Below are 19,770 nucleotides of genomic sequence, written 5' to 3'. Positions count from 1 at the left end.
AGGCGTCTAGGGAGTGTCCAGTGTGCATGAACCCCAAAACTAAAAAAACTCAAATACATTTTTGTACTCACCGTAAAATTATTTTCTCTTGCGTTTTAGAGAGGGACACAGCTTGATAGTAAGAAAGCTAGGACTATACCACCGCCTACAGGAGACATGGCCATTAGGCAAACAGAAACTAAAGACCAGCCCTCTTATATATAACTACTTCCACCTGCTCAGTTTAATTTGGAAATTAATTCAGAATTCATTTTGAAAGGGCCGAATCGCACTGCTGCTCTACTTTAAAAAATGCACTGCAACCAGATCGCATGGTACTTCTGTAACATGCGATTCGGTGCACGCCTGTGTTTGGAGTATCGTTAACTTTACCTTAACACCTGCTGCAGATCGCAATTGCAGTGTGTTTTGAACGCAGTTCGGGAACCGCACAAAATGTTCTGGTGTGAACGGAGAATTGGTGTCCTTAAGAAAATTAATGTTTCTTTCTCTTCTAAAATTTTTTAAATTGTTATACTGTTAACAGCTACTGGTAGATTCAGGCCAGATATTGGAAATCCTGGAAGTTACCCAATGAGTTTCCCAGTTTATTTAGTTATACTGGTGTTCTCTCAGTGACTGTCCTGCAGTGCCTACCCATCTGTACTTCAATTAACACAGGGCTCTGCTTTGTCCTGTAGGCGGCAGTATAACCCTAGAATTTCTACTATTTAAGCTGTGTCCTTCAAAGGGCAATAGAGAAATACAGTATTGTGTGGAGCTGGGCTTGAAAAAAAGCAGCTACTATAGCGGAGCAGACATGCATTGTTAGAGCTCCACACCGCTGAGGAGAGAAGAGAAGGACAAAGCGGAGCCCGCAGGCTCAAAAGGTATCCATTTGAACCTTTTTGCCCCAGGGAACAAACTATGAAAGTTTGGGCAGGAAATATGGTACTGGGAGGAAACCGTGGCAGAAATAAAAATCACCTCACAAAGAGCTCACAGGCACTCACTGCAGCTGAAGCAGCTCCAGTCACCTCACAATATACAGCATCAGGGCGCTCTCACAGACAGAAAATGTCACAGCAAGACTCTCCATTTGAGTCAGATACAGAACAAATCCTCTCACAAACTTCTCCACAAGCCTCCTCAGTATCCCCAGTAATATTATTACAATTTGAAAAGATGCTTCATAAGGCTTTAAAACAAACCTCAGACCAAATAACAAAAAGCCTAACCAAAGAAATAAGAGAGCTGGGAAACCGCACCGCAGCCTTAGAAATAAAAATGGATGAAATTGAAATTACAACCGTAGAAAATATAACAGAATTGGAACAATTAAAAAAAGAGAATTTAATACTCCAAACTAAGCTCGAAGATTACGAAAATAGAGCCAGACGTTCAAACTTGCGCATAAGGGGAATACCTGAAACTGTGACAGACCTGCAATCTACTATTACTGCTCTATTACAAGAACTAAAGCCAGATATCCCTATTGAACGTTTAGAACTGGACAGAGTACACAGAGCCCTCACAGCCAAAAAGAAAGATGGACCCCCACGTGATATAATCACAAAATGTCATTATTACAGAACGAAAGAACAAATACTAATTGCTGCAAGAGAAAAAAAGGAACTTAATTTTCAAGGACACAATTATCAAATTTTTGCTGACCTATCCCAACTTACTATTACTAAAAGACGATCCATGAAACCCCAACTAATGGAACTGCAACGCCACAACATTATGTATCAATGGGGCTTCCCCTTTTCAGTCAGATTTAACTACCAAGGTACAATTTACAGAAGCAGATCAGCAGATGAACTACAACAAACCCTTTTAAAATTAAATCTGACAGAACCCACAAGCAGCAACACTCCCACACGCAGAAGAATGGCATCATCTTCACCTTCAGGCAGCACTCAGAAAATTTCAGAACAAAATGGGAATCATCATTCTCACAAAAGAGGCCGTTATGCCACATCATCCATGGACCAAGAAGATTCAATGGACTGACATCCTAATTCCTGATATCTCTTCATTTATTATACTAAGAGATGGTTCTCTATAAAAAACCTATATTTATAACTGAATGTAACTGCATTTTGATAGTCACACACTGTGTGGGATCATGTTACATTCCAGTTATATTTCTTATTACTTCTGATTCATATAGCCTTACAATATATAAGTGAAATAAGGAAATTCTTGTTCAGTTATATATTATCAGGTAATAACAATAGATTTATTACTTTTTAGGACAAATATGTTCAATAATCCAGAAGTAATGGAAGCTTTTTCTTTTTTTTCTTAAAACAAATATATTATTATCTAACTAGTTCCTAGAATTATGTTTTTGTTTATTCTAATCTGAAGCAATACAACCTCAATTTTATGAGTTAACATATCTAAACAGTTACATATGAATAAAATATGTAATTGTTTACTCTAAAAGGGTTAAAATCCCAAAATAATTCAAACTATCTTCATCAGTACCAATGTTATTAACAGTACCTTTCTAACTGAATTATTTAGCCTAGGGCAAAACTAACCATATACAACCACCCTGGAATAAATAATTTCAACAAAAACTATATTCTGCTCTCCAATTAATGAAACATCATATTGATGTCTTTTGACATAGCACTTCTCTCCTGTAAGTGGAAGATCCGTGTACCCCCATTAGCCCTCCTCATTCTCCCAACCATATTATGTGGGAGTGTGACGAAGGCACTTATTCCCCTGAGAGAGATATTTATTCTCTTTCACGGGTAAATTGTGATTACTTGCAAAAAATAATTTATACAATGTATCATCTAATCTCATATGTTTTTTGTTTACTCTTTACTCCAGAATTCACTGGTTTCTTTTCTATCTATTCATCTCTTCAGTCCACACAGGTTGATCTGCGCAGTCAGCTCTGCATAACAAAAAGTAAGTCAAAACTATTTGATCTATTGCCATGGCACCACTGAATATACTTTCCCTGAATGTTCAGGGAATAAATGTCCCTCAAAAAAGGACCAAAGCCTTCCGTACTTTCCATAACAAGAAGGCTCACATAGTATGCCTCCAAGAAACACACTTCACCAAAGATTCTACTCCAAAATATATTTCTCCTTTTTATCAACAAATTTACACGGCTTCTGCCTGTACCAAGCAAAGGGGAACTCTAATTGCATTTCACCGATCCACACCATTCACCTTATCATCAGAAATTAAAGACCCAGAAGGTAGATACCTGATACTCATGGGTTATATAATGGATACAGCAATCACGGTGATTTCCTACTACGCTCCTAACAAACAACCTACACCATTCCTCTCACATATATTACAAGTGATTAATACATACAAAATAGGAACAGTGATAATGTGTGGGGATTCGAACCAGGTCCTCCTCCCATTTCTAGATAAATCACCTTTTACACCATCCAAAATAACCTCTAGATTACCTTTTTCTCAACTTCTTTCCAAATACAATCTGGTAGATTCATGGAGAGAAAGTAACCCAATGAAAAAGAAATTCACTTATTTCTCGCACCCTCATCAAACCTTCACCAGAATAGATCATATTTTTCTAACAATAGGAATGATACCAGAAATTATTGCATCAGATATAATTCCGATTCCGTGGTCTGACCATAATGCAGTATACACTACTATAGCCTCAGCCATACCAAAAGCGCATGACCCAACGTGGTACTTACCGGACATAATGCTCAAACACCCACTACATCAGATGGCCATTGAACAAGCTTTAAAGGAATACATATCAATTAATAATACAACAGACATCTCCCCAATAACACTGTGGGAAGCTCATAAGCCTGTCTTGCGTGGTACAATACAAAGACAAATGGCACTATTTAAACGGGAACGCAAAAATCTAGCAAAAAAACTAGAACTCAATTTTAATGCAGCCTACATATCATTTCAAGATAATCCATCTCAGAGTACAAAATCTCATCTGGAAAAATCTAGATTGGAATACGATCTATTTCTCACTGAGTCAGTTGATAAATCCCTCAAACGCTCCAAACACAATTTCTACATGAATACAAACAAACCAGGTACATATTTGGCTCGGGCATTAAATTCAACGAACAAATCTTTCAAACCAATACGTTTGAAATTATCAAAAAATGTTTACACTTGTAATCCAGTTAAAATAGTCCATAAATTTCACTCAAATCTCGCAACTTTATACAAGACAAACAATGAATTTAATCCTACAGAGGCTGAATCCTTCTTCTCAAAAATAACCTTACCTGAGTTATCTCAGAATCAAAAAAGCAGTTTGGATGAGCCTATAACTATAGATGAAGTTGCTAACGCCATAAAAGGCCTAAAACTTAACAAAAGACCAGGCCCAGACGGCTACTCGGCTTTATACTATAAAACATTCTCAGAAATACTCTCTCCCATTCTCACTGAAACTTTTAACAAACTTCTAGATGGACATTCTTTTCGGCAAGAAACACTAATGGCAATTGTTTGTATGATCCCAAAACCCCTTTCTGATGATACTTCTTGTGTGAATTATCGGCCTATCTCTCTGTTAAACCTTGATATTAAATTATTAGCAAAAATAATAGCAAAACGCCTCAATAGCATTATAGGAAAATTAATACATAGACATCAAGTAGGCTTCATGCCAAATAGACAGGCAGGCGATAATATACGCAGAGCAGTGTTTTTGGCACATATTGCTAAAAAACGGAAAATCCCTTTATGTTTTCTATCTCTCGATATTAAGAGGGCATTTGACACAGTATCCTGGCAATATATGCAACATTCATTACAAAAATGGGGTTTTGGACCCCACTTTTTAACATGGATCAAAGCATTATATAATAAACCCAAAGCCTATATAAAATATGCTGGATACAAATCTGAAGCCTTTAATATCGAAAGAGGTACCCGACAGGGTTGCCCATTATCTCCCTTATTATTTGCCCTTATACTCGAACCCATGGCCCAATACATCAGAACAAACCAAACTATAACTGGCATTGAAGTAGGAGGTATTACACACAAATTATGTATATTTGCAGACGATATATTACTTTTTCTATCATCACCACAGGTCTCTGGTCCTAACTTAATACCAGCTCTTGATGGATTTGCAGCCCTATCCGGCCTTATGATTAATCCTAAGAAATGCCTAGTGCTTAATATTTCACTCACAAACATGGAATTGATCCCGGCTAGGGCTGCACTCCCATTCACATGGGCAGAAAAATCAATCCCATATCTTGGAATTCATTTAACAGCATCTCATTCTGACTTATTCTCAACCAATTATCCTCCTGTATTAAGACAGATCACAAATCTAATAAAACAATGGTCGCAACTTCCTTTATCCTGGATAGGGAAGATTAATGCAATCAAAATGACTATTCTACCCAAATTGCTTTATCTATTCAGAGTCCTCCCTATTCCAATTCCTTCCTATTTTTTGAGAATAGTACAAAAAAGAGCAACTTCGTTTATATGGGGCTCTTCTAAACCACGTATACTTATACACACACTACATCTTCCCAAAAATAAAGGAGGCCTGGGATACCCTAATTTTACTAACTACTACAGAGCAGCACATTTGGCCAGTCTGTCCAAATACCATGCAAAACAGGAAATCCCATTATGGGTATTTATAGAGGCTTCAGAAAATGACCCTCTATTAATATCAAACTTATTATGGCTTCATCCTAAAGACCGCTTTAAAATTCATAATCCCATAACTAAACACTTCTTATCTCTCTGGGATAAACTAAAAACCAAATATCAGTTACAATCTCCACACAATCCTCTCCTTTCTTTTATCAGAAATCCGGCCTTTTATCCGGCATGGATCTACCCAAATTCTTTTAAAGCTTGGACAACATCAGGCATTCAGACACTAAATGACTTCATAGCTAAATCATTCCTTTCATTCCCATCGCTTAGAGAAAAATATGATCTACCAAACTCTGAGATATTTAGATATCTCCAAATCAAAAATTTCTATACACCATTCCTAAAGGGGGATACACCATTATCCCAATTATCCATTTTTGAATCAATCTGTACAAAAGATCCATTTGCTAAAGGTACAATTTCATCACTTTATAATCAATTATATGGAGTAGCAAATCTTAATAGACCCTCTTATGTTCAGAGGTGGGAGGAGGACCTGGGACGAACTTTAGAAGACACGGACTGGTCTAACATATGGCTCACATCTAAGTCATCTTCACCCAACATCTTAGCACTGGAGACAAATTATAAAGTCCTAACTCGCTGGTACCTTGTACCCGCTAGAGTGGCAAAATATTCACCTAATACCTCAGCTCTTTGTTTTCGAGGATGCCCAGAATTAGGCACATATTTACACATATGGTGGACGTGCCCAGTAATCCAAACCTTCTGGAAGGAAGTCTTCGTGATTGCATCTAAAATATTTAAAAAAATAATACAACCAGATCCATATTTAACTTTACTTAATCTAAAACCGGAATGGTTAACACTCTCTCAATTCAAACTTATGATCCAACTAATAACGGCTGCAAAACAAACAGTGGCCAAGGCATGGAAATCTCCTACATTGGTACTAGCAGAAACAATTCACAGAATGAATAATACAATGTCCCATGCTAAGATGGTAGCCATCGATCAAAATCAAATTCCAAAATTTGAAAAACTTTGGCATCCTTGGATAAAACAACAGTTCCTGTCAAACTTCAATGACTCTGTCCTGTTGCCATGGTAACAGATTAAATGACTTACAGAGACACCCATTCTAAGGCTTCAAAGAACTAAAAAGAATAATAAACTGACGAGCGGGACAACCTTGTGGACCATACCTCTACCTTTCAACCCTTTTTCTTCTCTTTCCTTTTCTCCACCTTACGATTAAAGCTCATTACCAGAATTTATTTGACCTATATACACTCTACTTGTAAACAATATGTATAGTAGGTATAAATCATTTAAATACCTACAAAAGTAACTAAGGAAATGATATATATCTTTAATTTAGGTTTACGTGAACCCAATGTTTAATAATTGAAATTTCATGATATTTACCTATATAAACCCTACTGTAAAACAATGCGCTTACTTTATAGATCCTTGTAAACTTACTTTATGTATCTTTATAACATTGTATACTCAATAAACTTCTTTTGACAAGGAAAAAAAGCAGCTACCTAGCTATGTAGAGTGCTTTACTACTTTACTATGTGCTTTACTCTTGTACTTCATAGCAGTTGCATGGACTACTCTGGCTATAATCACAACATTGGATACCACAAAATGAATATCTTGTGTACAACCAGTGCTCAGGCACCACCAGCAGGGTTCAAGAAAGAAAGTCCAAAATGGAAAGTTACACAGGTATACTGAATGCAAGAGAAAATTGTTTTAATAATATACATTACAAAAACAATAATATTTATATCAGTTTGTATAAAGAATGAAAGGAACACTTTTCAATGTTGGCCTCAGGCAAATGAATGGTTAGGTACACTTGGGAGAAACCACCTATAATTACAATTTTTTGTAACCTCAGCAGTGTCACACAAGGCGATGTATAATGTTGTGCTGCAAATGCTTTTGTGATGACACACATTGGTTCATTCACTAAATACAGCCTGGTTATGTCATATACTGCAGGGTTATTTTTTTTTTATAAAGCTGCAGTTTAGTTAAAGTGGTTATAAACCCTCACATATACACAGAGATTAAACAAATTCTCCTAAATAAGTTGTACCTGTTTATCTGCAGCCCTTGTGTCTCTACATCTGTTCAAAGTGCTGGATTTTAAAGCTTGTCTGAGAGTTCAGAAAAAAAGGGGGCGGAAAGCTGAAGTTACACTCTGCAGAGGGCAGTGATGAGAGCTCTGACAGCTGATTGGAGGGAAAGGGCACACCTCTCCTCCACACAGCACACAGGAACAGAGCTGAGGCTGTCAAACAGCATGAGATCTCTCCCGTGTTACCATTTTTCTGTTGGTGTCAGGAAAACTTGTCAGAAGTGACTCATGCTGATAGCAGAGGAACAAAGCAGCAGACAAAAATGACACTTAGTGCTCTTAATTGAGACAAGTACAGTTCACTGAGAACTGAGCAATCTAACACCGCCGGTCGCTCGGTTCTCAGGGCTCCCTGAGCAGAGAGTTGGTGAATGTCAGTCACTGCTCTGCGCCCCCCCCCTCTTAGGAGCGCTGTGCTGTGGAGGGGCTTTGAGCGGCCAGCTCAGGCTCTCTGCAGTTCACTGAGAGGCTGATCCAGATGCCGGTCCAGGCATGTGGACGGATCTCGACTTTATTGTTGCAATCTTGCCCAAGCCTGGACCAGCTCTGCGACATCAGCTGACAGCACGCTTCAGCCTGCTGAAAACGGGTCACAGGAGTGCAAAACGAACTGCACTCCCGTGATCCATAGGAGAAGTACAGCCAAATGAGCTTTGGCTGTACTTCTCCTTTTATAGCTTTGGGTCCAACACTGAAGTACATTAACTGCTTCTGGGTCAACCCACATACATTTACTGCAGCAGGGTGGCCCGGGTGCGTGAAATCACGTACCTGTATGTGATTTCGTGTATGCGGTTAAGGGGCTGATTGGACATAGCGGGAGCCAATCAGCAGGTCCGGCAACTGCGGTGGATGCCGCAACCTGCCGATCGTTCACAGGAGTGGTTAAAGAAGGTCCAGATGGGTGCCTGTGCCTTTCTGTCCTCTCCTCCATTGACAAATATCCTTCTATTGTTTTTTACAGAATGCAACCCATTCTGTGATTGGGGAAGGGATGGATGAATGACAGGAACCTCTCCCACGTTCACAGATTGTGTTATATTCTGTGAAAGCAATGCAAGGGCTTTTATCATTGGAAGAGGGGAAAGAAAGGGGCAGACGTTCAACAAGACCTTCTTCAATGTACTATAATGTTAGACCTAAAGTTATTAACCATCGCAGTGCCAGAGGTTCAGTGCTGCAAAGAAGATCGGGCCGGGCACCACTGGAGAGAAGATTTCTAAAGGAACTTGCAGCCTGCAGGACATGGAACTTATTTCACTAAGGTATGTGACTGCAGCTGTAGCAAAAAAAAAGAAAAAGAACTTAAATTCAGCTTTAATAATACTGAAAGAGTCGGGCAGATGGTGATGAGAGTGGAATGGAGAGAAATGGGGATTTTTTTGTATCAGCTTTTCGTACCAATACCAGAATGTCATTTTACTAGAGACTTCATCCAGGTAGGCATATGTGGCAGTGCTTGTCACTCTGAGCCCATCTGTCATTAAAATCTCTCTGCCAATGTCTGCCAGCCTTGGTTTTGCTCTCTGTTCATATGATCACTCTCATGGTATCCTTTCGTAAATTTTAAAACTGTAATGCCCTGTACACACGATAGGATTTTCCGATGGAAAATGTGTGATAGGACCTTGTTCTCGGACATTCCGACCGTGTGTGGGCTCCATCACACATTTTCCATCAGAAATTTCTGACACACAAAGTTTGAGAGCTTGCTATTTATTTTTTATTTATTTATTTATTTCAGGTACTTATATAGCGCCGTCAATTTACGCAGCGCTTTACATATACATTGTACATTCACATCAGTCCCTACCCTCAAGGAGCTTACAATCTAAGGTCCCTAACTCACATTCATACATACTAGGGACAATTTAGACAAAAGCCAATTAACCTACCAGCATGTCTTTGGAGTGTGGGAGGAAACCGGAGTACCCGGAGAAAACCCACGCAGGCACAGGGAGAACATGCAAACTCCAGGCAGGTAGTGTCAGTGGTTGGGATTTGAACCAGCGACCCTTCTTACTGCTAGGTGAAAGTGCTACCACTACACCACTGTGCCGCCCAACTTGCTATAAAATTTTCCGACAAGAAAATCCGTTGTCGGAAATTCCGATTGTGTGTACACAAATCCGACGCACAAAGTGCCACGCATGCTCAAAATAAATTAAGAGACGAAAGTTATTGGCTACTGCCCCATTTATAGTCCCGGCGTGTTTTACGTCACCGTGTCCAGAATGATCGGATTTTCCGACAACTTTGTGTGACCGTGTGTATGCAAGACAAGTTTGAGCCAACATCTGTCGGAAAAAATCCATGGATTTTGTTGTCGGAATGTCTGATCAATGTCCGATCGTGTGTACAGGGCATAACAATGCACAGAAGAGGTTACATTATTTCATATACACTGGTAATTCTGAAGACACCATAATGTTCAGGATTATAAAGGGGATTTAATCAGAGATCACATATCTAAATAAGAGGATTATTCAGGAGAATTCACTCATCCTTCTCCCTCAGCCTCCATACCTGCTCGCTTCAAAAATGGCTATATGGAGATTCAATTAGGCAGACACAATTACAGCAAAACCAGATGTTCTGCGTTATAGCTTCAAAAACCATAAGGATCTGCAAAGACAGCGCCAGGGGCGCATTCCATATTAAATGCTGATTTTTAAAATAAAATAAAGTGTGTGTGTGTTTTTGTTAACTTTTTATTGGCTGTAATATTTATCATGCTGCTCATTACAGGACCAGACAGAAGAGTTATGTAGCGGCACCATTGATATCTGTTCTACTTTTCAAACTTGTGGTCATTTTTTTGTTTATTTATTCATACTTTTTGTTTTTTTATTTGCTCTTTGGAACAATAATCTGTAGTGTTTTTATGAGTCTGTATATTAATCAGGGGAAAAGTGTAACTGGATGGATAACTGGCCAAAAATCTAGACAGACAGTAACTGATAGTTTACCATAAAGCTGCAAAGGTAGAACCAATGACGTAAAACAGGTTCAGAATGGCAAAGAGCATGCATACACCGTGGCAAAGGTGTGCATACACAGGGTGTGCCAGGTGTGCCCAGGGACCCCCATGCAGCCCGGGACCCCCTCCCACAGCATTGCCAGCTTCCCCCCTCTCCTGTCGGCTGCTGCTGCGGGCACACACAGATGATGTTTCAGGATGAATGGGGGAAGTGGTAATGTCATTTACCGGCCCCTTACCTTTCTTAAAGAACACAGTGATTGGTACCATGTTTGAGCTTTGGGGTGCACACCCTAATACAATAGGCTGTGCACACCTATGTACTGTGGAATAATGAAAGCTGCACAAACATGGATTCTGTTGTTATAGAGACTATGCTAGGCATCCATATATTATGCTACCTTGATTGAGCCATAAAGAGTCTAGTTGAGAATCAATACTAAGTCTAACGCCCTGTACACACGATCGGACATTGAACGGACATTCCGACAACAAAATCCATCTGATTTTTCTGACGGATATTGGCTCTAACTTGTCTTCCATACACACGGTCGCACAAAGTTGTCGGAAAATCCGATCGTTCTGAACGCGGTGACGTAAAACATGTACGTCGGGTCTATAAACGGGTCAGTAGCCAATAGCTTTCGTCTCTTAATTTATTCTGAGCATGCGTGGCACTTTGTGCGTCGAATTTGTCTACACACGATCGGAATTTAAAGGATCGGATTTTGTTGTCGGAAAATTTTATAGCCTGCTCTCAAACTTTGTGTGTCAGAAATTCCGATGGAAAGAGTCAGATGGAGCCCACACACTATTGGAATTTCCAACAACACAATCCGATCGCACTTTCTCCGTCGTAAAATCCAACCGTGTGTACAGGGCATTAGAGGGCATTCCCCCCCACCACCACCACCCACCGGATTGCAAGAAGATTTTTTCCTACCTCTTGTCCCGATGACAAGCAAAGAGAAATCTTACTGCTCAGACACAGGCAAAAAAACAGGGGTTTTAACTATTCCCTACTTTATCCAAAATGAAAAAAAAAAAAAAAAAGTTTGACCTAAGATATAATTTAAGCACATCCAAGGGGTCTAAAAGTACAACTAAAGGCAAATATTTTACTTTTTTGGCATCTGTGTCCCATTACGATGATTTTCCTTCACTTCTTGTCCCATAGCCAAATTAGACAGTAAGAGGAAAATGCCCCAAAATTAGGGAATCCCTGGTTTTCACCAGAACTAGTGCCCCCATTGGAAGACTTTCCTTTTATTCCTGTTCTGGTGACAACCACAATCTAACTGTACCTCCTTTAGATCTACCAACAACTATGTAGTACATGGTCTGGCCGACTGGATATGGATTGATTGGATAGTTTAGGTAAGGTAGGTCATCATATTACATAGTTTTGTTAAATCTAAATATGATTGCAATGTGTAGATCACTTTATATGAAATGATATGTAACAAGTAACCATTTTATGCAGTACTACGTACTATTATTACAAAAAAATTACATCAAATCATTCACTCACAAGTGAGTTCTTAACCTAAAACTCTATTCATCCAAAATGCATATTTTAATTATGGGTAGATGCTCACACACAGATTTAGCCTGGGTTCACATATATGCGATGGATAAATATTTAAATTTATCCAGGGTTTTAAATATCAGAGAATAGGTGCAAGAATTCAACCACGCCTCTCCGCTGAACTGCATCAAACCATGCTTGGGGCCAAATTGCACAGTGGTACAGGTGATGTATTAGTGGTAGGATTGGGACAATAAATACCAACAGTGTGTTAATGGAGTTCAGGGGTACACTATGCACAGAGTGCAGAGTTCAGGGATGTATTATGTACAGGGTGCAGGGTTCAGGGGTGTGCCATGTACAGAGTGCAGTTTCAGGGGTGCCCTATGCACAGAGTGCAGGGTTCAGGGGTGCACTATGTATCGAGCACACGGTTCATGGGTGCGCTATGTGCAGTTTCAGAGGTGTCCTATGCACAAAGTGCAGAGTTCATGGGTGCCCTATGCACAGAGTGCAGAGTTCAGGGATGTGTTATGTACAGGGTGCAGGGTTCAGGGGTGCACTATGTACCGTGCGCACGGTTTATGGGTGCGCTATGTACAGAGTGCAGTTTCAGGGGTGCCCTATGTACCAAGCGCAGGTTTTATGGGTGAGCTATGTACAGAGTGCAGTTTCAGGGGTGCCCTATGCACAGAGTGCAGGGTTCAGGGGTGCACTATTTACCGAGCGCAGGGTTTATGGGTGTGCCATGTACAGAGTGCAGTTTCAGGGGTGCCCTATGCACAGAGTGCAGGGTTCAGGGGTGCAATAAGTATCAAGCACACGGTTCATGGGTGTGCCATGTGCAGTTTCAGAGGTGTCCTATGCACAAAGTGCAGAGTTCAGGGGTGCCCTATCCACAGAGTGCAGAGTTCAGGGATGTGTTATGTACAGGGTGCAGGGTTCAGGGGTGCACTATGTACCGTGCGCAGGGTTTTTGGGTGCGCTATGTACAGAGTGCAGTTTCAGGGGTGCCCTATGCACAGAGTGCAGAGTTCAGGGATGCGTTATGTACAGGGTTCAGGGGTGCACTATGTGGTTGTCATCTGTGTACCTGGGTACAAATGGGGATCACAGTGCAGTTTAACGCCCCACTCCACACTGCACCTGTAACTGCATCTTCCTTGTCCCTGCCATTAATGCAGTGCAGGCAGGGATCTGGGACACTCACTGAGAGGAAAGCTGTCCTTGTAAACACAGAAGGCTTCTATGTTTACAAGTGACAGTAATGAGTGGGTAGCGGAGAGCCTGAGGTGGCAGAATTCACATTTGAGCTGGAAAAAAATGCCCTGGGTTCGAGGGCCACATGAAATGGCCTGGTGGGCTGCATTTGACCCGCGGGCCTTGTGTTTGATACATGTGTATTAGACTGTCTTCCAATCATTTTTTTTTACCACATCAAGCCAATAATCCAAGGACTAGCAGATCAGAACAGTCCAGAACAATTGTTCTTGTAATGGTGGACAAAATGGTTGAGTGGGTTAGAAATCTTTGCCTAATCACTATTGTTTTCCTCCTACAGATCTTACCTCCAGACTTCCCGAAAAACATAAATGCTGATAGATGATTTAATCCATAATTAATAATGAGGTTCAGGTGGACTAATCCTTTAACCTCTTGGCGTCCGCGCTATAGCCGAATGACGGCCACAGCTCAGACCTGAATTTCCGGGAGGCTGTCATATGATGGCCTCCCCTTTGCACGCGCCCCCTGCAGGACGCGCGTGGCGTCCCCTGTGATCACCGAGTCACTGAGACTCGGGTGATTACAGATCCGAGTAAGGGGCCGAGCCCCTTACCACGTGATCAGCTGTCAATCAATGACAGCTGATCATATGATGTAAACAAAAGCTCGGTAATCTTTTTTTTTTTCCTCCTCGCGCTGACAGCGTGAGGAGGAAAAAAAGCCGATCGCCGGCTTATGTGCAAGGGACATCTGTCCCGAAGAGGAAGAGGCAATTCTGCCTCATCTGTACCCCCTGCCAGTGCCACCTGCCATTGCCCACAGTGCCCACCAGTGCCACCTATCAATGCCCATGAGTGCCACCTATCAATGCCCACAAGTGCCACCTATCGATGCCCACCAGTGGTGCCAATCAGTGCCACCTAGCAGTGCTGCCTATCAGTGTAACCAACCAGTGCTGATCAGTGCCCATTATTGCCACCCATCAGTGCCCATCACTGCCACCCATCAGTGCCCATCACTGCCACCTATTGGTGCCTCATCAGCGTATATCAATGAAGGAGAAAAATTACCTGTTTGCAAAATTTTATAACAAAATATACAAAAATATAAAACTTTTTTTTTAAATTCGGTCTTTTTAAATTTTTTTAACAAAACATAAAAACCAGCAGAGATGATCAAATATCACTAAAAGATAGCTCTATTTGTGGGGAAAAAAATGATAAAAATGTAATTTGGGTACAGTGTTGTATGACCGCGCAATTGTCATTCAAAGTGCATCAGCGCTGAAAGCTGAAAATTGGTCTGGACAGGAGGGAGGTTTAAGTGCCCAGTAAGCAAGTGGTTAATAGGCCGTTTGATTTGGTTATCTCACCTTAGTTCTTTCAAGAGAGGTCAGCAAATCCAGGTCAGTCGTGTCTGATATTCCTCCATGCAAAATAAGAATCTTGCTATCTATAATGGTGGCGAGGGGCAGCTGACTATAGATGTCTTCCAGAAGAACCAGAAGTTTCTGTGTATGAATCTGCAAAGTAAACAGTTCTTATATCTTAGTATGTGAAGGTTTTTTTTTCATAACAATTGTATGCAACAGTGTGAACCTGCACCTGTTCTGAGATAAAACATATCAAGCTGCAATGCCATGCAACCAATGAAACGAGTTAGCAAACCGAAACAAACACGGCAACTGTGCTAAATTCAGAAATTCAACACAATATACCTGAATCTAAGTTCTCTGTAATAAAAGCATTGACACGGCTCGTCACACTTAATAGGAGACTGTTAAGTGCATGTAACTTCCACCCCATAGTTTTTATATTAGCAATCAGAAATAGGCCCCATAGTTTTTATATTAGCAATCAGAAATAGGCCCCATAGATTTGTTGTTGCTATTTGCTATAACACCCAATAAGAGGATAATATGCGACCGGTCTAAACTACGTGGCATGTTCACCAATGCCAGGAGCCTGGCAGACAAGATGGGTGAATTAGAGATACTGTTGTACGAGGAGGATTTGGATTTTGTGGGAATTTCAGAGACCTGGTTCAACAGCTCTCATGATTGGCTGGCAACCATTCAAGGGTATTCCCTTTATCGCAAGAATAGAGAGGGTAAAAAAAAGGGGGTATGCCTATATATCAAGAATAATGTACAAGTGAATTTGAGAAATGACATCATTAAGAGAGCTAGGGAGGAGGTGGAATCCTTATGGGTAGAGCTCCAAAGGGATGAAGCTAAGGGGAAAATAATACTGGGAGTATGCTATAGGCTGCCTAACCTGAGGGAGGAGGGGGAGACAGATTTCCTATCAAAATTTGGATTAGCAGCAAGGATGGGAAGTGTTATAATGGGGGATTTTAATTATCCAGACATAGACTGGGCGGAGGGAACCGCGCATTCATCTAAAGCTCACCAGTTCCTAAATGTCTTGCAGGACAATTTTAAGGGTCAGATGGTAGACGCACCAACTAGAAATAAAGCATTACTGGATCTACTGATTACCAACAATACAGACCTGATCACGGATGTGGAAATACGGGGCAATTTAGGTAACAGCGATCACAGGTCAATTGGCTTCAGTATAAATCACACAAATAAGAAACATAAGGGGAATACAAAGACACTGAATTTCAAAAGAGCCAACTTCCCTAAACTACAAACCTTGCTAGAAGGCATAAATTGGGAAAAAATCTTAGGAACAATGAACACGGCGGAGAGATGGGTTTGCTTTAAGAGCATATTAAATAAGGGCCAATGCATCCCATTGGGTAATAAATTTAAAAGAGTGAACAAAAGTCCTGGATAGCTTAACTCCAATGTAAAAATGCATATAAAAGCAAAGGAGAAGGCCTTCAAAAAATACAAGGTTGAAGGATCATCATCAGCAGTCAGACTTTATAAAGAATGCAACAAGAAATGTAAGGGGTGCAATAAGGACGGCTAAGATAGAACATGAACGACACATAGCGGAGGAGAGCAAAAAAAATCCCAAGAAATTATTTAAGTATGTAAACAGTAAAAAAGGGAGGACAGACCATATTGGCCCCATAAAGAATGAGGAAGGACATCTGGTTACAAAGGATGGGGATATGGCAAAGGTATTGAATTTATTCTTCTTCTCAGTCTTCACGAGGGAATCGAGGGGCTTCAGTAACCAAAACTGCAGTGTTTATCCTCATGACACATCACAGGAAGCACCTCCATGGTTAACAGAGGACAGAATTAAAATTAGACTTGGGAAACTTAACATTAATAAATCACCGGGACCAGATGGCTTGCATCCTGAGGGTACTTAGGGAACTCAGTCAAGTAATTACCAGACCATTGTTCCTAATTTTTACTGACAGTCTACTGACTGGAATGGTACCAGCTGATTGGAGAAAAGCCAATGTAGCACCAATATTTAAAAAGGGCTCAAAATACATCCCTGGGAATTACAGACCAGTTAGCCTAACATCATTAGTATGTAAACTCTTGGAGGGGATGATAAGGGACTATATACAAGATTTTAGTAATGAGAACGGTATCATTAGCAGTAATCAGCATGGATTCATGAAGAATCGTTCTTGCCAAACCAATCTATTAACTTTCTATGAGGAGGTGAGTTGCCATCTAGATAAAGGAAGGCCCGTAGACGTGGTGTATCTGGATTTTGCAAAAGCATTTGACACAGTTCCCCATAAATGTTTACTGTACAAAATAAAGTCTGTTGGCATGGGAGGGTGAGTACATGGTTTGAAAACTGGCTACAAGGGCAAGTTCAGAGGGTGGTGATAAATGGGGAGTACTCGGAATGGTCAGGGGTGGGTAGTGGGGTCCCCCAGGGTTCTGTGCTGGGACCAATCCTGTTTAAATTGTTCATAAACGACCTGGAGGATGGGGTAACCAGTTCAATCTCTGTATTTGCGGACGATACTAAGCTAAGCAGGGCAATAACTATAATGGCTGTCCACCAACGTTTACCATCCAACCTGACAGAACTGGAGAGGATCTGCAAGGAGGAATGGCAGAGGATCCCCAAATCCAGGTGTGAAAAACTTGTTGCATCTTTCCCAAAAAGACTCATGGCTGTATTAGATCAAAAGGGTGCTTCTACTAAATACTGAGCAAAGGGTCTGAATACTTAGGACCATGTGATATTTCAGTTTTTCTTTTTTAATAAATCTGCAAAAGTGTCAACAATTCTGTGTTTTTCTGTCAATATGGGGTGCTGTGTGTACATTAATGAGGAAAAAAATGAACTTAAATGATTTTAGCAAATGGCTGCAATATAACAAAGAGTGAAAAATTTAAGGGGGTCTGAATACTTTCCGTCCGCCCTGTATATATCTACAGTATCTCACAAAAGTGAGTACACCCCTCACATTTTTGTAAATATTTTATTATATATTTTCATGTGACAACACTAAAGAAATGACACTTTGCTACAATGTAAAGTAGTGAGTGTACAACTTGTATAACAGTGTAAATTTGCTGTCCCCTCAAAGTAACTCAACACATAGCCATTAATGTCTAAACTGTTGGCTACAAAATATTTACAAAAATGTGAGGAGCGTACTCACTTTTGTGAGATACTGTATGTGTGTGTGTGTGTGTGTGTGTGTATATATATATATATATATATATATATATATATATATATATATATATATATATATATATATATATATCAAAAGTATTGGGACGCCTACCTTTACATGTACAAGGACTTTAATGGCATCCCAGTCTTAGTCTGTAGGGTTCAATATTGAGTTGCCCACCCTTTGTAGCTATAACAGCTTTAACTCTTCTGGGAAGGATGTCCACAAGGTTTAGGAGTGTGTCTATGGGAATGTTTGACCATTCTTCCAGAAGCTCATTTGTGAGATCAGGCACTGATGTTGATGAGAAGGCCTGGCTTGCAGTCTCCGCTCTAATTCATCCCAAAGGTGTTCTATCAGGTTGAGGTCAGGACTCTGTGCAGGAAAGTCAAGTTCCTCCACCACAAACTTGCTCATCCATGTCTTTATGGACCTTGCTTTGTGCACTGGTCAAAAATAATTTGTTGGAGGGTTATTGTGTGGGGCTGTTTTTCAGGAGTTGGGCTTGGCCCCTTAGTTCCAGTGAAGGGAACTCCTAAGATGTCAGCACACCAAGACATTTTGGACAAGTTCATGCTCCCAACTGTGTGGGAATAGTTTGGGGATGGCCCCTTCCTGTTCCAATAGGACTGCGCACCAGTGCATAAAGCAAAGTCCATAAAGACATGAATGAGCGAGTTTGGGGTAGAGGAACTTGACTGGCCTACACAAAGTCCTGACCTTAACCCGATAGAACACCTTTGGAATGATCTAGAGTGGAGACTGCGAGCCACGCCTTCTTGTTCACATCAGTGCCTGACCTCACAAATGTGCTTCTGGGAGAATGGTCAAACATTCCCATGGACAGACTCCTAGACCTTGTGGACAGCCTTCCCAGAAGAGTTGAAGCTGTTATAGCTGCAAAGGGTGGACCAACTCAATATTGAACCCCACGGACTAAAACTGGGATGCCATTAAAGTTCATGTGCATATAATATGAATGATAACACAAAAACGTTTCTTTCACACATGGTTAGTGTTTGGCTGAAGCCATTTATTATTAATCAACTGTGTTTACTCTTTTTAAATCATAATGACAACAGAAACTACCCAAATGACCCTGATCAAAAGTTTACATACCCTGGTGATTTTGTCCTGATAACATTCACACAAGTTGACACAAAGGGGTTTGAATGGCTATTAAAGGTAACCATCCTCACCTGTGATCTGTTTGCTTGTAGTTAGTGTGTGTGTATAAAAGGTCAATGAGTTTCTGGACTCCTGACAGACCCTTGCATCTTTCATCTGGTGCTGCACTGTCGTTTCTGGAATCTGAGTCATGGGGAAAGCAAAAGAATTGGCAAAGTATCTGTGAGAAAAGGTATTTGAACTGTATAAAACAGGAAGGGGATATAAAAATATATCCAAGGAATTGAGAATACCGATCAGCAGTGTTCAAACTCTAATCAAGAAGTGGAAAATGAGGGGTTCTGTTGAAACTAAACCACGGTCAGGTAGAGCAACTAAAATTTCAACTGTCAGGAAAATTGTTTGGGATGCAAAGAAAAACCCACAAATAACTTCAGATGAAATACAGCACTCTCTGAAAACGTGGTATTCAAGATGCACAATAAGGAGGCACCAAGAAAGATGGGCAGCATGGTCGCGTCGCCAGAAGAAAGCCATTATTACGCAAGTACCACAAAG

The 19,770-nt window shown here is 40.6% G+C and overlaps 1 protein-coding gene across 1 annotated transcript in view; it reads right to left on the bottom strand.

The window, feature by feature from the left end:
- The window catches only part of PPEF1 (protein phosphatase with EF-hand domain 1), a 91,897-nt gene that overhangs the window by 36,133 nt on the left and 35,994 nt on the right, over positions 1–19,770 (bottom strand). Inside the window, exons 11-12 of the mRNA XM_073614255.1 lie at positions 14,879–15,028; positions 9,594–9,605 (exon numbers count right to left, since the gene is read on the bottom strand). Coding sequence (XP_073470356.1) covers positions 9,594–9,605; positions 14,879–15,028 — 162 coding nt within the window. The remainder of the gene's footprint in view (positions 1–9,593; positions 9,606–14,878; positions 15,029–19,770) is intronic.

This window comes from Aquarana catesbeiana, linkage group LG02, assembly GCF_042186555.1.
Source record: "Aquarana catesbeiana isolate 2022-GZ linkage group LG02, ASM4218655v1, whole genome shotgun sequence".
Taxonomy (NCBI): Eukaryota; Metazoa; Chordata; class Amphibia; order Anura; family Ranidae; genus Aquarana; species Aquarana catesbeiana.
This window is presented reverse-complemented; position numbering and strand designations above follow the sequence as displayed.